The 19185-nt window shown below is 43.0% G+C and overlaps 1 protein-coding gene across 5 annotated transcripts in view; it reads left to right on the top strand.

Annotated features, from left to right (window-relative positions):
* Positions 1-19185, top strand: part of LRRC28 (leucine rich repeat containing 28) — a 70248-nt gene that overhangs the window by 48216 nt on the left and 2847 nt on the right. The window contains exons 6-9 of one of the 5 annotated variants that reach the window (XM_084817392.1): positions 4747-4953; positions 12211-12313; positions 16437-16612; positions 18489-18648. In XM_084817392.1, coding sequence (XP_084673518.1) covers positions 4747-4953; positions 12211-12313; positions 16437-16612; positions 18489-18648 — 646 coding nt within the window. Of the gene's footprint in view, positions 1-4746; positions 4954-12210; positions 12314-16436; positions 16613-18488; positions 18792-19185 lie in introns of those variants that run through there. The other 4 variants (XM_084817391.1, XM_084817394.1, XM_084817393.1 and 1 more) reach the window with 4 other exon arrangements.

Below are 19185 nucleotides of genomic sequence, written 5' to 3'. Positions count from 1 at the left end.
AATATTTTGGCTACCTAATGCGAAGAGAAAACTCCCTGGAAAAGACCCTGATGCTAGGAAAGATTGAAGGCAAAAGGAGAAGGGGACGGCAGAGGATGAGATGGCTAGATAGCATCACCGATACAATGAATATGAACCTGAGCACACTCTGGGAGAGAGCGGAGGACAGGCGGGCCTGGCGTGCTGTGGTCTATGGGGGGGTCACAAAGAGTCAGACACAACTTAACAACTGAACAACAACAACAAAGTGCAAGACTATTTTTAGTAGCAGAGGAGGGGCTGTGTTTGAAAATAGCTAGGCCTTTTACTTGCCATTCAGTGGTTTTGGCATGGTATAGGAAGCTTTCTTCCTACTACTGGCTGCACTTTGCACATAAACAAGTCTATTAAGCTGCTCTTGTATCACAGTCTTGTTGTATGGTTCAGAGGGTAGAATCTTCACCCGCCTCTTTCTTGTAAGTACAATATCAGCTAACATGGCTGTGCATGCCTCCTGTTTTGCCCCTTCTCTGCTTTTTGTACTGGTTTCTTTTTCTTCCTTCAAAAAATATCCATGCTTAACTAACTGGCCCTATTCCCTCCTTCTCCTTTCATACCCTTGCAGTTGTAGAAAGACAAGAGTAATTGCCTACCCTCAGCCATGCCATCTTTGTTTTGTCTTGTTTACTCTTTGCAAGGCTCAAACATTTTCCTATCCCAGTTGCCAAGTCTTGACAACCTCAAACATAATCTTTTCCCCTATGGCGTCTCCTCATGCTGAATGTAGTGTTTTGTAAAGGGATGTTGTGAAGTAATGTTGTGAACATCCATGCCAAGGCTGTCCTGACAGGGCCCCCTCAGGACTTCATGGCAACCATGACAACCATGGTGGTGTCGCAGTACATCACTAGCCCAACACATGTGGCAGGACAAACTCTGGACCTGGTTTTTGCTGTCAGGCGGATGAAGGATGACCTGGTTTGGGGGAGTTTTTTCCCCCCAGCAACCCCATTGTCATGGTCAGATCATCTCCTTATGAAGTTTGGTTTGGTGGTAGCAAATCCTTCCTGCAGGAGTGGGGGACTGATTAAGATGGTATCCCCCCAGAAACTTATGGAATCAAATAGATTCCTGAATGCTCTGGCTGATAGGGCTGGCGATTTGGTCGAGGCCTTGGTCTCACTATGGAATGGTGAGATGGGAAAGGCGATCGATACAATCACTCCCAGGCGCCCACTCCGGTGCCGTTTAATTCACCTTGGTTTACAGAAGATCTACGGGCAATGAAACAGGCCAGACAACAGCTAGAATGCAGATGGCGCAGGTCTCGGAGTGAATACGGTCAAAGATTAGCAAAGACTCTTCGTTGCGCCTATTACGTGGCAGTGAGGATGGCAAAGAGATCTTATTACACCTTTATTGTCTCATCCTCAAAATGTCACTCAGCAGAATTGTTCCAAGTGGTGAAGAGCCTGTTGGGATCTGATTTGGGCTCAGAGAAATTGGGATTGGAACCCTTGGTCATTTGCTGTAATAAATTTGCTAGTCATTTTGAGGAGAAACTTGCTTGTATTCTCTCAGAACTTGATATCACAGTTATCGCAGAGTCTGCGGAAGTGTCCAGCGTTCTGTCTGGTTGTGTTTCCTGGGATCATTTGCAGTTGTTGCAGCCTGATTATGTGGACAAGACGCTTGAATCAGACTGTCCCACCACATATAAGCTTGACCCTTGCCCATCTTGGTTAATACGATCTAGCAGGGGTAGATTGATTGGGTAGGTCCAGGGGGTGGTGAATGCTTCACTCTGTCGGGGTAGTGCCTGCCACCTTGAAAGAGGCTGTAGTACACCCTCTCCTGAAGGAGCCTCCCTGGACCCAGAGGTATGTGAGAACTATCAGCCCATCGCTAATATCCCCTTCGGGGGCAAAGTACTTGAGCGTGTGGTGGTCGGGCAGCTTCAGACCTTCTTGGAGAAAACTGATTATCTGGACCGATTTCCGTCTGGTTTCAGGCCAGGGTATGGCACTGAAACAGCCTTGGTTGCTCTGACTGATGACCTACTCCGGGTGAAGGACAGGGGGGAGTGCTACCCTGTTGATCTTCCTGGATCTCTCACCGGCTTTTGATACCATTGGTCATGGCATCTTACTGGATCAGCTCTGCAGGATGGGAGTTGGGGGGCCCTACCTGCAAGGCCTATTCCAGAGAGTAGTATTGTGGGATTCCTGTTCCACCCCATGGCTATTGAGCTGTGGGGTGCCACAGGGTTCTATTCTATCCTCTATGCTGTTCAACATCTATATGAAGTTGTTGGGTGAGGTCATTAGGAGTTTTGGGGTGGGGTGTCACCAGTACGCTGATGATGCCTAGCTCTACTTCTCCTTGTCGTCAGAGTCAGCTGGGGCGGTGAAGGTGCTGGACCAGTGCCTGGAGGCTGTAATGGGCTGGATGAGGGCCAATAAACTGAAGCTAAATCCTGACAAGATGGAAGCTCTGTGGATTGGTGGTTCTTGAGTCCGGGAACTGGGTAAGCGAGCTGTCCTGGATGGCGTTGTACTTTCCCTGAAGGAGTAGGTGTGTAGCTTGGGAATACACCTACATCCACTCCTGTCACTGAAGCCCCAGGTGGACACTGTGGCCCAGAGTACTTGGGGCCAGGTTTGGCTGATCCACCAGCTACAGCCGTTCCTGGACAGGGATAACCTAGCCACGGTAGTGCATGTGCTGGTAACTTCCCGATTAGACTACTGCAGTGCACTTTACGTGGGGCTGCCCTTGAAGATGACTCGGAAGTTGCAGCTAGTGTAAAATGCAGTAGCTAGACTGTTGGTCGGAACATCTCATAAAGGACATATAACACCAGTTTTAAAGGAATTGGACTGGCTGCCAATACAGATCCAGTTGGAATTCAAGGTGCTGATGATGACATTTAAAGCCCTAAGTGGCTTGGGACCTCGATATTTGAGGGAGCGTCGCCTGCCCAGGGACTGAGATCTGTTGGAGCAGCTCTCCTCTGCGTTCCTCCACTGCAAGACATACACTATGGTGGAACACGGGAGAGGGCCTTCTCTGCTGTGGCACCCCAGTTGTGGAATGCCCTCCCCTGGAGGCCCGATTGGTGCATACATTGGTTTAATTTCTGCACCAAGTTAAGACATGTCTTTTTACCAAAGCCTTTGAGGGCTAATTGAATTCCCTAAAGTTGCACACTGCTTCAACTGTTGTATTGTTTTAGGTTTTCTGATTGGCATTAGCTTACTTAATGGTTTGATATGCTTTAGCTGTTTAAATTATTTATTGTTTTATACTGTTTAAATTGATTTTATCCGTATGCCGCCGTGTGATTTTAATGATATAGGGCGGGATACAAATGTTTTCAATAAATAAATAATAGTTGAGATCAGTTGCCTGTATTGTTTGTTGGTTTACTCTGGGTTTTATGGATATCACATTAGAACTCTCTCCTTCTGATGTATTTCTTGAGCTCAAAAACCTGTTTTGCCATTCTGCTCCTTTTCTGATAAATTTGAAAAGAAAAACCGTTAGGGTCCTTTTCCCTCCCTCCCCTTCCAGCTCCCATACTGCTCCATGTCTTGGAATAACTAAGCCTGCCTTCAGGTTGAGTGAGTGGGAGGTGAACGGCAGAAGGCTATCTCAACTAGGGATCCTGATTTGGTGCACTTTAGGGTCCCCTTGATATCCCCACCTCTTTATTAAACTAGTTGGGAGGTCCACTCATCAGCCTCTTTCCCGTTCTCCAGTTCTTCCGCTCCTCATTATATATCTGCCCATGTGCCAGTCTCTATACCTGCCCAGTCTTCCCACCTGGTTCCTTTCAGTTCTCTTTATGTTGTAGGTTAGAATCCAGCCAATATCTGCTGCATCTGAATAACCCACAATTTCATCCCTTGGTTCCTTCTTCTCCTACATTTGCAGACAGCCCAGCGGTGATGTCTCTGTCTGGGATTATTGCATTACAGCTTCTGTTTCATTTTTTTAATCTCTCAGTACCTTGAAGGAGGTGCAAAATATGAACCCTAACTTTTTTGAAGGATTTTCTTTTTAGCTTTTTGTGTGTTTTGGAGTCTCACTTTCCTTCCTACCCTGGACACTAGAAACAACCCTACTTTAATTAAGAAGTGATGGTTGTGATTTTTATTGCAAGGCTTTCAGAAAACTCATGAGAATTGACAAGAACATTTTCATATTGGTTCATGAGTCGTTTCCCCATTTAGGGATATGTAGCTTCCCCTACACCTATCTCTTTCTCCATTGTGTCTAATGGAGCTTCAAATTAACATAGCTGTTTGTTTATTTGTTAGGGGAAAGCTGTCATAAAAGGAGTTGGCACAGCTTTGAGAACAGAGTCCTTAGATGCCAGTGCAAAGGAAGTATCTAAGCTACAAAGGAATCTCTGTTAAGTTTAATACTGTCGTGCTTATCCTCCTAAAGCATCTCCAGTAGCCTGATGGACTCTACTCCATAAATAATAAAAATGACCAGATCCTTTTCAAATAATTCAGAACCTGCCATGTTTATGATAGTGTCAGTCCTGCACAGGTTGTATCCCATCTAACAAAACACAATACACTGCCCCTCTATGGCGGCTACTTTTATCTTGGGTATGATGAGTGTCAGGAATACTACTGGGTGACAAGTATGATGGATGCTGCAATGGGTAAAATATATAAGCTTAGTTTTCCTCCTTGCGTTGCTTTTCATTAAGCTTTAAATAGTGTGGAATATAATTTGTTGTTTTGTTTGTAGAGGTTGGGGATCTTAAAGAGCTACAGACACTGGACATCTCAACCAATAATTTGATCACTTTGCCTGAACGGCTGCACCTGTGCCTCTCTCTTCAGTACCTGACTGCTGACCGGAACCATTTGTGGTATGTTCCTCGCCATCTCTGCCAGCTTCCCAGTCTCAATGAATTGTCCATGGCTGGAAACTGTCTTGCCTTCCTGCCACTTGGTGAGTGAACCCCCCCTCTCCCTCCCCCACTCCCTCCTCCCCCCTCCCTCCTCCCCCCTCTCACACACACGCACACACAATTTTAATTAAATGATTAAGTTAACAAGACATAATGGGGGGGGGGAAAGAAAGGTGGTGGTGGGGAAACAACCTCTAAGTTAGGCACCAATTATCTATCTAATCTATCCACAATTATTTCAGTTATTGATCATGTCAGATGCAAATACCCATCCTTTTGTATTAGAAACCCAAAAGGCATCAGATATATACTTAAACACAACTCTCCAGTTTGTAGACCCTGATTAATACTGATTAGCTGAGCTTTGATGAACTGTCAGCTTCACCCAAGTTTATAGTTCTTGACATAACTGAGCCATTCTACTTCGTTAAGTTTTGTTTTTGCCTTCCAATGTTCTGCCTACATTATTATTGTTTTGATAATCATAAAAAGAGTGATCATCTGCTTTAATCAACAGGCCAAGGATGAACAAAAGACAGTCATCTTTTCACTTTAGGATAATTTTTTTTGCCCCAATATTGTTCCAGGGTTTACTTCCTTTCAACAATAAACATTTCTAAATCCCTGTTAGCAATGATATTCTTAACCTATAATGCTCTTATTTGAACTATCTCTTGTTTAGTTGAGGTGACTGAAACTAAATTGTTGGAACTACTTAAACTGTCATTAAATGCAAAGGAAGTTAAGATGATTTTGTGCCTGTTATAGGGCCACTTTACCTTCTTTCGGGTTGCACTGACAGAGGCATAATTGTAATGTCCTAAAAATTGCTGTACTGGAAACAATCTGGCAACCCCATTTTTGAATTTTGGAATAAATACTGAAGCCTCAAGGTGAGCGTTCTCTGAAGGGGCTGGTTATGTCTCAGAAAATAAATTCAGACTGTGAGCTTGGGTTTAAGAGCTATACATACATGAAAAGGTTTCTAGTCTGGTAACTGATGTCCATGAAAGCCCTCCTTTCTTGCCCCTGTGACTTCTTCACAGAGGGCTTTTACCATAGTTTGGTTTAAATGGTCACAGGTACACACACAAGTTGTCTTTCCACATGTTTGCAGTTCTAGTTTATAAGTTCCACAGGCTGGTTGCAATTATGTCTACTGAAAGCATTAAAAAAAATTAACCCACATGCTAAAAGGAAAAAAATGCTTTAAAATTAGATTTGGTGGTTTCTGGATGTGTAATAATATGCTGATTGAGTTGAATAAATGAATTCATATATTTAGACTGGCAAAATTATATATGTTACAGCCACACCGTTTATTAGTTTGACTGTTCACAGCATCTCTTGTTATAGAAATGATTTTAGAAATATCATTAATTCTGTTGGCATTTGACAAACTTATCCTCATAATACTAAAACTCGGGATCATTAACTGAAGCTGATTGGTGGGAAATTCAGGACAGATAAAAGGAAGTACTTCTTCACACAGCACATCGTTAAACTATGGAATTCGCTTAGTGATGGCTATCAATTTAGATGGCTTTAAAGGGGGATTAGACAGATTTATGGAGGATAAGGCTATCAGTGGTTACTAGTCAAGATGGCTAAATATTACCTTCAGTATCACAGGCAACATCTCTCTTTATACTAGTAGCTGGTGAACATGAGCACTCATGTCTTGCTTGTGGGCTTCTCAGTGGTATTTGTTTGGCCGCTGTGTGAACAGAATACTGGACTTGATAGGCCTTTGGTCTGATCCAGCATGGCTTTTCTTATGACATTGTAAGTTATTGTAGCTATGCTGAAAACGCACTGGGTATTAATAAGTTGGAGGCAGGCTTTAAATCAAGGTGGTTTGAAAGTGGGACTGCTGCTCATGGCCTGTTCATATCCCACTTTCACCCTCTCATAAATAGTGTTTTGTATTGTCTCTGAACAGAGATGGTGGTGATGGCAGAGAGTATGTGCATCTGTGCACCATGGGAAATGAAGCCATTCCCAAGCCACTCCCTATTGTCTGCCTTAGCCATTGTTGACCCCTCCTGGTATTTTGCAGCTATCATATTGCTCAATAAAACATCAGTCACTTTATCAGTTTTAGATCCTGTGGGAAGTGATTCCATTTGCATTACAGGTGAAATTGCAGTACAGGGTGGGGGAGGAATGTTGTTGTCTTTGTAATTCATCTGTTTTCATAAAAACCTAGAATAGTCACCCCCTCTGTATTGCATTCCAAGGTGCTGTTTGAAGGGGAAGATTTTGAAAAGCAGCTACAGATAAGGCATGTGGGGAGGGTATTCAGGAAAGAATATAAAACCACACTGTACACAGGGATCTCCCTGAATATTAGTTTGTTGAGAGTCAGTGTGTGTCATCAAAGCTGGAATAAATAGAAGAGAGCAAGGGAGTGCCTCTGACATTACTTACACATCTTTTTCCTTGTAGCTGTAGATCACACACAGTTTGCCACTAAGTTCCAAGAAGCAGCATTGGGGATACTCTTGTAGAATAAAGAACCAGACATAGCTATATGAAGAAATGGCAGAAGGCTACAGTTTTCTCTGTATAGCTCTTCTAGGGGTGCAAAATGTAGTTGGTTAGTCAGTTTGAATACCTTTTAATCAAGCAAAAAGGTACACTTGACTGGGCAACATGCTATTTTAAGCTAATTATTTTTATAATAAAGCATTGCAGATGATAAGCACCATTTTAGGAGAGGTGTTCCCACCTGTGAGAGAAGTGGGAATGCTGCAACACATACTTTCATTATCTATGAAGCATGCTTTTTTCTTCAAAACTCCTGCCATTGATATGCAGATTTATTCAACTGATTTGAACCTCATGCAATTAATTGACAAAAGATTTCTTTAACTGACCACTCTGTGGGAAAGGGATGCAAAGTTGAATAGAAATGCCTATGGCAAATACCACAATCATCAATTGCAATAAATGTTATAAGCTCCTTGGAGAAAATGTGGGATATAAACATAACAAATAAAATCTGAAGAACTGCTTTCATCCATATGAACCTGCCTGCCAGTTTAGATCGTCAGCGGCCCTTCTCCAGGTGCCCCCACTTTCAGAGATCAGGTGGGTGGGTGGCTGCCAGAGAGAGGGCCTCTTCTGTGGTGGTGCTTGAATTATGGAACTCTCTCCCCAGATGTGTTTGCCTGATGCTCTCTGTGCTGCCCTTTAGGTGCCATCCTGTTCTTTCAAACCATTGATAGCTTTTTATGGCATCTGGAGATGCTCCTAATTGCTTTTTGTAGTGAATTTTACTTAGAGGGTTTTAATGTCATGCCAAGTAGAATTGCTGAGGCCTGACAAGTGTACCACGTGATGAGCGACCAGCCTTCCTCCCAACTTTGAAACTGCAGAGATGAGTGAAGATAGTCCCAGCAGGTTCATGGCAATCCCTGCCAGCTCCAGAGTTGGGAGGGATGCTGGGGGTTGTTTGGCAGCTACGTGACCAAGGCCTCTGAAGAGCCTTGGACATGCTGGACTAAACTGGCTAAAAGAGCCCAAACCATCTCATCTTTCGTGTTACAAAGCAGGAAAGGCAGTCAGGGTAGGGTTGAATGCCACTGCCTAAAAGGGCTTTGCGTGCCTTCAAGCAGCATGGCCCAGTCAACCACTCCCCCACTGGCTGGGGGGCGGAGGCCACGATGGGCATGACTGCTTGAAGATGCTTGGGTGATTCAATTAACAGTGCCCAGCCTAGCATGCCCCCAACCAGTCCTGCCCTTGGGAAGCCTATGAAGGGGGAGGCTTGCGTGGGAGAAGGGGGGCTGGTGATCACAATTTTTGCCTTGGCCAGCAAAGCCGACCAAGAATTGTAGACCCTGTTGGATGTGCTGGCTCTGCTGTTTTTATTTACTTGTCTATATTTACTTGTTTTTTGTTTTATTTTAATCCACCTTGGCACTGCTTTGATGAAAGGTGGGATATGTTATAAGAAATTAAACTGTTAGTATAGTCAAAGAGTAGCAGGCTGTAGTGAAGCATGACATTTTGAGTGTAGTGTTGGTTATTTATTATAGTTGAAACCTTTTTATATTACTACTTTATTCAGGGTTGATAGGACTTTAGTGTAGTTAAAGTGGGCTTAGTACCCTCAAAGTGTGATAAACAGTTTATAGTTCTCCTGTCTGTCTGCTTTCACAGTAGGGTTAAAGAACTTCAGTGCAGACACATAAGACCTTTTGTTCCCTCTTCAGCCATGTGGAATGCATATGCTAGTGCCTTGAGGTTAAAAAAAAAAAGACTAATAACTTGAATTGGGGTTTGTTCAGGACTCATACCATTTGGTCAGTTCTAGTAGAAAGGCTTTGATCTTTACTCTGCTAGAGGAAAGTGGAAATGTTTTAGACAAACTGCTTTAAAAAGCCATCTGAAAACATCCTTTGTAGCTTCAGCTGGACAGCTTCCTTACTCTACGAAGCCCAGAAGGAATGTGTTCAGCAAAGAGCATTTTGCAATGTTTATTACATGATCAGATGCTTAAAACTTAATGGCATCAGGGGGTGGTAAGAGCCACTTAGAGCAGCAACTGCAAAGCATTTAGAAAACCTTTTGTGGTTTGGCTTGGCACTGCTTTTACTCTTTTTGAGAAGTTCAGATGGGAAAGTAGCAAGAACTAATGCAACAAGTGCACTGATGTTGCGTGTATGTATACACATGCTCCTTCGCTGCATTAGGGCTTGTATCTGCAAAGTCTCTTCAGTGGCATAGAATGTGAGGGTTATTCTATAAGACTCAAAAATGGGTCTTGTCTTTAACCAGTTATTTAAAGGATCTCTAGGCTTCCTTTTAGCTGACGCTGCCAAGGTGTCTTACAAAACAAAAGCTTTACAATAAGTGATTTAATACCACAATTAAATTTACATCAACAATAAAAACAGCTAAAACTAAACATAAAATCAGCAATAAACTAAAGCCAGTAGGGAAAATATACATTAAAATACTAGAAGAATATTTTTTTAAAAAATCACCAGGTGCCAGAAAGATAAGGTTGGGGTCCCTCTAACGCAGCCCTGGTGCCTTCCAGATGCAATGGACTACAATTCACATCATCCCCAGCCCGCTTGACCATTGGCCATCTCTGAAGACCCAGCACCCAAAGCTGTCCATCTGCCGTAAATATTAATTCACATTCAGGTACCTATGGGGTGGTTCTTCAGATACATTTATTGCATTTTTATCCTGGCCTTCCTCCAAGGAGTTAAGGGCAGCATACATGGTTCATCTCACCCCATCCGATTTTATCCTCACAACAACGATTTTATCCTCGCATGGGTTGGAATAGCCCCAGCAAAACCTGTACAAATAAATGGTAAATTCTCCCAATAGAGGGAAGTAAATAGTGGGGTCCCACAAGGATCTATATCGGGACCAGTGCTTTTCAGGTTGTTCATAAATGATCTGGAATTAAGAATGAGCAGTGAAGTGGCCAAGTTTGCTGATGACACCAAATTATTTAGGGTGGTTTTGTGAGGCGCTCCAAAAGAATCTCTCCAAACTGGGAGAATGGGCATGCAAATGACATGCGGTTCAGTGTAAGCAAGTGTACAGTGATGCATGTTGGGGCAAAAAATCCCAACTTCAAGTGTAACCTGATGGGATCTGAGCTACTGGTGACCCACCAAGAAAGAGATCTTGGGTTTGTGCTGGACAGCTTGATGAAAATGTCAACCCAGTGTGCAGCCGCTGTAAAAAAGGCTAATTCCATGTTAGGCATAATCGGGAAGGGAATTGAAAATAAAACTGCCAATATTGTACTGCCTATATTCAAATCTATGGTGCAACCACACTTGGAATACTGTGTGCAGTTCTGGTCACCACACCTAAAAGGGATATTGTAGAGCTGGAAAAAGTGCAGAAAATGGCAACTAAAATGATCAAGGGGCTGGAGCATCTCCCCTATGAGGGAAGGTTACAACAGCTGGGGTTGTTTAGCTTGGAAAAGAGGAGGGTAAGGGGAGACATGATAGAGGTGTACACAATTATGCATGGTGTAGAGAATGTGGATAGGGAGACATTTTTCTCCCTCTCATATAATATTAGAACCTGTGGTCATCCCATGAGGCTGATTGGTGGGAGATTCAGGACAGATAAAAGGCAGTACTTCTCACAACACATAAACTGTGGAATTTGCTACCATAAGATGTAGTGATGGCCACCAATTTGGATGGCTTTAAAAAGGGGGTTAGACAAATTCCTGGAGGAGAAGGCTGTTAACTAGTCCTGATGGCTAAGTGCTACCACTAGTATCAGAGGCAGAATGCTGAGGAGCATGGGCAGGAGGGTGCTGTTGCACTCGTGTCTGCTTGTGGGTTTCCCGTGGGCAGCTGGTTGGCCACTGTGTGGACAGAATGCTGGACTAGGTGGACCGTTGGTCTGATCCAGCACGGCTCTTCCTGTGTTCTTACGCAACTGTCAGAGTTGGACACATGGTGCCTGTCCAAAAGAAGTCATGCTTGCTGGCACTGATAGGCATAGCCCCTGCCATGGTGCACCCCGATAACTCTCTGAGGGAGGCGGTCTGCACACCCCAGTCCTCAGAGGGGGCAGGCATATAATTATCACTCGGGCTACTCTCTCCTGACTTCAAGTTGTATCGACTGTGCTGGTTAGGGAAGTCTGCCACTTAGTAAATGACGATGATACTGCAGGCTTCAAACACATGGATTTAAATTTAAATTAATGTGTTTTAAAAGCAAAATAACCCTGAGGTACACACCCCATAGCCCCCTTAGTACGCATGCCAAGTTTCAGTTGTCTAGGTTTCACAGTCTTGGCATGATGACCCTGTCAGACTGATGAATATCTTCTTTTTTCTATTATTGTTGTTGTTGTTGTTGTTGTTATTATTCACACAACAAGAGAAATTTTCTTTTATCTCTAGTAGTGTAATTGTTTGTGTTGGAAGCAAATAATCTTACTTCGTGAAAGAGGCAGCTCCCTTAAAAGAATCCCTTAGGAAAACTGGAACTGCTTTGCAGCCTTCGTTTTCCCACCATTTCATATGACTCCTATAAAGTATAAAGAGCATGTCTGCATCATAGCTTTCCAGACAGAAATGTGGAAAGGGGGTTGACTTGAGGGCTAGTTTTCATTGGATAACTCTTGTCTTATTTTGCCCAACTTTCACCTATTTTGGTAATAGGAGGTTTTTAGTCAAACACCATTGATGATATGAGCGTTCACTGACACAGAGCCCAGTGAAGGCTGTTAATTATTTCAAATATCTCTGCCAGGAATGTGATTCCTTCATTTTCTTTTTGTCTCAAATCCAGATTTAGGTCGTTCTCGAGAACTGCAGTATGTTTATGTGGATAACAATGTTCATCTGAAAGGGCTCCCCTCTTACCTTTATAATAAAGTGATTGGCTGTAGCGGGTAAGTATATGAATTAAGTTGCTGTATACCTTATCGTGTAAGACTTTTCACAAATACAGGCTGTCTCTTTTGAGTGAAACTTTACTTTGGGTTATTTTAACTCATCACCTTACGTTGCTTTGAAGAGATTATTTTGACTGCCAGCTCCCTCCAATTATGCTAAATCTCCCGCATTAATTTTCTGAGTATCGAATACTGCTAGTGCTTAGCCCTTTATTGGCTGGCTGTTTCCTGATGTTTTAGGACATTTCAGGTGATGAAAGTTCAACATGAAGCTTGGCGCCAACGGAATAAAAGTCTTGACTGAAAATGCAGATTTTATAAATATTTTATGATAATGCTCTATCAGTGTGTGTTGACGCCTACTGTTATGTGGATTTTTCAAGACCAAATACCTCAAAGTATAATGTAGACCAGCTTTCCTCCTACCTGTATTTTGCTAAACTATTCATGCTCTATGGGACAGTGTGTTGGATCTTATTTACTTACTTTTCATATTAAGACAGTAATTTTGTGGCGAAACATATTCCCTTAGCAAACAGAATAGCATGTCTCTGTTTAATTTGGATTAATTCATACTTTAAAAAGCATCTCTCTATGTGCCTTAGGCACCGTTGGCAACACTTGAAAGTATGCACGTTAAAGAAAATGGCAATTGCAGGTATAACCCCCTGTAGGTCTGAGTTGCCTCCTGTCAGGTGGCTATGTAAATAGATCTATGGGTACTGTACACTCTTCTTCTGTTGGACAAAGAGAGATTATATCTGATAAAAGAGGTGGATATTTGTAAGTAGCAGCCACAGAAGTGAACTCCATAGCCTTGTTGAAACCATAGTGTAGCGAACCCACGAAAGGTGAACTTATGCTAAGTGCTGTTGGCTGAAACATTGCAAGTTCTCTGAATTAATGACTGCCAAAGTTCTTTACTGTTCATGTAGTGGGAACAGCAAAACTTGAAGCAAGTGCTTGCTTCTTTTCCTTTGTCTCTGTGGATCATGAAGCTAAATGCATGCCTTCCTTTCCTGATGCAAAGCAGCGTCTTTGAAGATTTAGAATGAATTCTGTTGGTTAAGTAATACTTTTGGCATGTAAATCTTGTGGCCAGCTTACTGAGAGAGCTAATAATTTCTGAGACCCACCATTAACATGATGGCATGTGGGTGGAGCCAGTTACAAACTGGCAGTGCTACAGGGCGGAACCAGTCATAAATGGCAGCAGGTGGGAGCAGAGCCACTTGCAAAATGGTGGTGGGAAGGAACTCATCATAGCATGGTTAATGCATAATGCCATTCTTTTCAAGTGGCATTATGGAGCAGAAAATGGTGGCCTACATGGCATCACCAATGCTCACAGTCCTGCAGGGTCACTGGATGACCATCAACCATTCACTATTTCTCAGTCTTTCTATTTCACATGCCTTTGGAATGAATGTTTCTCTTCTCCCTCCGCTGCAGCTGACTGCTGTGCCTATTGCCTCTGGTGCCTTGACAACATGGTATGACTCTGCTATTCTTGCCAGCATTGGAGTTAGGCAGGAGGTACACCCTGTGTGTTTGGCCGTGGTGGTGCAAGAGCTGAGTCAAAAAGGATCTGGGGAACAACCCCCCCCCCGCAAGCCTCATAGTTGCTGCTTTGGGGGTGAATGCCTCCTTCCTCTTCTCTGGCCATGCACCTTGCGTCTCTCTACTTCTTCTGCCAGGGTGGCTGCTCCCTCCACACCATTAGTGTTTGACTGCTACTGGTCAAGGGGAGGGCTAGAGCATGCGTCATCAGATGCCTATTAAGCCTTTAAGGTGCCACAGGTCTTTGCTGTTTTGTCTACAACAAACTAACATGGCTACCTTTCTAGAAAATAAATAATGACATTATTCTATGTTTAAAAGTCAATTGCACAACATTTTGTATGTATTAAATGATGCATAAAATAAATTTCTCCAGGCCGTTTTACAATAATAAATAAATAAAATTACATCCTCAGTGGCCAGTAATAATAGGGCACCACTACTTTCATAGATGTTGGGAAATTTTAACGTGGAACCCACTAGCTCCTCCCCCCTTCCTTTGTTAGCCCAGTGTCCTCCTCCATGTCTGTCCACATCATCCCAGAACACGAGTGTTCCTTCTTCAGTTCTGCCTCACTTGATGCCTGGTGCGCAAATGACACCTGTGGCTTCTCCTTTGGCTGCGAGGAGGGATAGGCTGGGGGTCGCTGGGGACTTTGTGGCCCACATGTGGTCCTGACCTGCCCTTTGAGAAACACTGACCTAGATGATTTGGATTTCTTTCATGCTCAATCCTGAGGCCGCAGGAAAACTTATACCATATAATTTATCCTTGCCAGAGACAGACAGAGTGGCTTGCCCAGGGTTATTTAATGAGCTTCATGACTGTACCTCAGTCTCCCATACCCAGCTGAAAGCTATATTTTCAGGAACACAGAGCCCCAGTGCTCAGCTTCGCTTCTCATGTATGCCACTGAATTCTTTGAATTTGGAATTCTTTTATAGTCATTTGGTGGTGTGCATCAAACTCTAGAAAATTCACATTTGGGCATGTCATTCTCAATTCCCAGCTCAGATACTGCCTCACTCTCTCGACTATGATCTCTTTGTATACATTTCCTCTTGTATACTGCCACTTTTGCTTAAATAATTTGTGGCCTTAGAGTTGATAGTGTTCATCCTGGCCTTCCGGATAAGCCACCATATTAGTAGACTTTGAAGAAAGCTTTGTGTATAGCTGTCTGACATCTTATGAGGCTAATGGAAGTTGATAAACTCTGTCATGCTGGAAAGTCTTAGCATGCTTCTGTGTGGACCCAGAAAATATAGCGTGTTCTTAGAGATTCCGTAGCCTATTACTATTGCCTCCCATTTTTGATGCATGGTGCTGGGCAGCTTTTGTGTGTGTGAGAACCCTGCAGACGGAGTGTTCTTCCCAACCTGGCTACTTTAATCCAAGAAACCCTCCATCTTTCCTGAGTTGTAGTGGCAAGCATATCTGATTCCATGGTTTCCTTTTTCAGGAACCCCAGGAAAGTCTTGTTTCAGGAACGCACTCTAGGAAGAGGAACGTACTGCACAACTAGATAGCAATTCAGTAGTGCTTAATAGCTCTAAAGCAATTAGTTTTATTTTGCCTGACATGTTGTTGGGTGGGAAATCTGTGATTGCTGTAAGCTGTTTGATCCTAGGCACATAAAGGTAAGAAACATGCCTATCTTGGAATTGCCTTGTAACAATAAGTCTTATAGAATTTGGCAAGGCCACTTTGTGCATTACGCTTTTAAGGCATACACAAAAGATGTTTAAGTGTCCTCATAAAAATGGCAAGTGTGAATGCAGCAGGCACATCTTTGAAAACAGTGTATCGAAGAACTACACTCTTCAGAGTGTTTGGGATTGACTGATTCCTTGCTGAAGGTACATGCAGCAAACCCCAGTGTATGATGTGTAAAATGGCCCTCCAATGAAAGGACAAAGTGTGTAATTTGCGTTCCTTAGTTCTGTTTTTTCACTTAAATAAATGTGAAGCAGTGTTTGGCCCATAAAAACCTATGTGGGGCCTCGTTTTTTGCATCAGAGGTGTGCAGTCCAATAGAAGCATATCCTGTTTAAAGACTCATTAAAACAATACTTTCTTGTGTGAGAGAAAACGTTTGTGCTCACACACAATTTGTATTCATTGTTTTCTGCAGGTGGACTTTTTGGTGTTGTGTGCATAGGCCTAGTTCTAACTGATGCAGTAAACCTGTGTCTAGGCTGTACTACTACAGATTGCAGGTGGGGAAACACATGACTAAAAGCTCCGCCATATAAAAAAGATAGCCTGCACACACAAAACCCCCAGCATGTCAGGGAGGAAGCTGCATCTTGTCTTGTGTATGGTAGGGACCCCATTTTTATAGAAGAGCACTAAGGTCCCAGCTGCAGTCTGAAGTGCTACAATCCAGACTCAGGTTTGCCACCTCAGTGAGATGATGCCTAACAGAGAGCCTCTGTTTTTGGAAAGCATGGTCTGACAGAAGGTAGTAACACAGTCTTTAGGTGGCTTGGATATTGACTTTCCATGACATTTCACGCCACTTAAACAAATCTTCCCCTTCCCTAAATATCTCTCCAGCTGTGGTTCTCCTGTTCTCAAGTCAGAGGTGAAGCTTCTCTCCTTTTCGTCGGGACGATTGACAGTTTTCCTCCCAGCAGAGGTGAAGTCGATAGGGACAGAGTCGGACCATGTGCTGCCCTTGCAAGAGATGGCCATGCGGACACTGTATAATACATACTGCAGGCTTTTGAAAGGTAGCTGAACTGTGGCTGCAATACTTAAGTTTATCAAGCACCCAAATAACTAGACGCTGTAAAGAAACAACTGTAAGTGGATATGATCTCTGTCTGAACCCTCAGAGTCTAAGCAGATAGGACACATAAGAAAACTGGGGACAGAGAGAAAGAAAAAGAATAAAACCAGGAAATGAGATGCCTGTCCAAAAGATAGTAGAAAAGAGATGAATTGGAAAACGCGTTGTAAAGAAGTTGCGATTTGATCAACTTGGTTTTGAAAGTGGGTAAATGGGAAAGGCAAGGTGAATATTGGGGGGATTCCTTTGATGGGAAATAGAGATGGGAAAAGGTTGAAAACAAAAACATGAAGTTCAAGAAGCATATTGGAGGTGACAGAAGAAAGAAAACGAGGAGGAGCATAGAGAGATATAAAGATTTAGGACACTCAACAATTCAGCAAAGAAGCTTATGTTGAAGAGAAGAAGCTTACAGCAAGTGCTCAAAGACCAGCATGGTACTTGAAGCTTGTAGCCTTTAAGTGTGCTGTACAATTTGTCAAAGTTTTCAAAACTCCAATCAAATGGTATCCCAAGTTACATTTACAATAGAAGTGCAGAGGCCAAAAGACAGCGAAGTGTTATGCTTCAGAGGTAAAAGGCATTTAGGAGCCTTTTCTAGTGCACACCATGGAAAATGCTGAAGTCTTTTCACAGGCTACAGCAGAGATGCAACTGCCTTCTAATGGAGGAGTGGAGAAACAGAAATAACCCTACTCCTGAGGCAAGAGGAAATGCATCCTCCAACAATGCAGCTCCTTCCCAGGCAGCCAGCTCCAAAGCTGGCAAGCTTGTTCAGCTTGAGGCAGACAAACTGCTTGCAGCCCGTTGGCCATTGTGGTGCAACGTGACAGCTGAGCTGCTTTAGTTCTGCCCCAATTCAGGCTTTTTGTTGAAAACTGGCCTGTGGCTTGTCTGTATTTTGCATCGTGCTGCCACATGGGGCCTCAGGTTTTGACAGAAACTTGAATATTGAGCTATCTCAACGTCTTTGGGAGTTCATGGACTCTCCAATTGGGCAGGGTAGGGGAGACTGGATAAGAATAATCGGATTGGATGCGAGTTAGCAAATGAATCCATGTGCCAAGAAAATTGTACAAAATAAAAGCCAGCATTCTGGTACTCCATATCTCTTTGCAGCAGTTATTTTTATTTAGGCCAGAGCTGGAACATTGGCCCAGAACTGTGCACCACATTGTAGGGAATTTGGCACTAATCTTTGGGAAGAGACCTTGTGATTAGTAATCTCATGCCCTTGTAATTTTGGCCATTTAAGGGAAGATCACAGGTTGTTTAATTAGTTATTACCTGAAACTGAATTATTTTAGAAACAGTGCAAGTTTTATCACTGCATTTTGCTAGCATTGCAAGGAGTTCTTGGGATGTGAGGCCAGAAACCTAGTGTTAAAAGGGTGGACTACTAGGCCCTTAAAATCTGTTTATTTTAAAGAAGATCTTGATTTTGTCCAAGCCTCAGGGATGATTGCATAGTAGCACAATAAAACTGCCATAGAGAATAGAATGACTCTCATTCCAAACATAACCAACACATAGACCAAGGGACACTTCATAGTACGCATCTTAAACTGGAAAGGAGTTTGGTAGAGAGGAGCAGAGCTTGTGCAAGCAGCAGCCCAAGTCTTAGTAAACTGAACTACTCTGCATGCCTACTGTGTTGCTGTGCTTCATTCTGGGCTACCATTGGAATGGTGGCAGTTTTTCCTTTTTGTCAAGTGTGTACAGAGCTCTTAAAATACATCTTGGGGTGTGTTCATCTTGGTTAAGACAACTATGAATATATTTTGTTAAAGTTATGCTCTGTTTTTTCCCCCATCTAGATCTGAAGTTCCTGACTCCAATCACTTTACCCAGAAGTCTCTTGGAATTGCTGCATTGCCCTCTGGGACATTGCCACCGTTGCAGCCAGCCCATGTTTACTATTGTCTATCCAAAGCTCTTTCCCTTGAGAGAGACACCAATGGCTGGATTGCATCAGGGGTAATTATAGGGAAAATTACATTAGGGCTTCAGATCTTACATAAGGGCTTCAGTTAGATGGAAAGGCATCTACATAGGGCTGCCGTTGTGCTTTTCTGATGCGTTTTTAGTCTGTTGATATCAAAAGTCTCCTCTCAAAAAAAGGAAGAAGTAACATCTTTCACTTCATTCATAAGACTCGAATATCTGTGGTGCTTGCACACCACAGCTGTACAGCTCATTGTACACCCTCCCTCTCTTTCAAAATGAGAGCTATAAACCGTCCCCTTTTTTCAAAAGGATACATTTTCACGCTGGTCTATAGTGACTTAATTTGCATACATATTTCTTGCAGTTTATCTTCCACTTTTGGCTAGGAAGGGAAGTAGCAGCGCAATTTGGGGATTCATATGCTCCTGCCCTCCTGTTTGGGAGCAATAGGCAGAGAATCAAAATTTTAAGGTATGGGGAAGGGAGAGGAAGATATGCAGAATTCAGACATCCTTGGCATCCGGATTTCCTGTGCTTTTAACACAGTGCCCACACATTTTCAGTTTT

The sequence above is a fragment of the Heloderma suspectum genome, chromosome 11 (assembly GCF_057233095.1).
Source record: "Heloderma suspectum isolate Gila_16-S chromosome 11, 16-S_ref, whole genome shotgun sequence".
NCBI classification, from domain to species: Eukaryota; Metazoa; Chordata; class Lepidosauria; order Squamata; family Helodermatidae; genus Heloderma; species Heloderma suspectum.
Note: the sequence above shows the minus strand (reverse complement) of the source record. Positions and strands in the feature narration are given on the sequence as shown.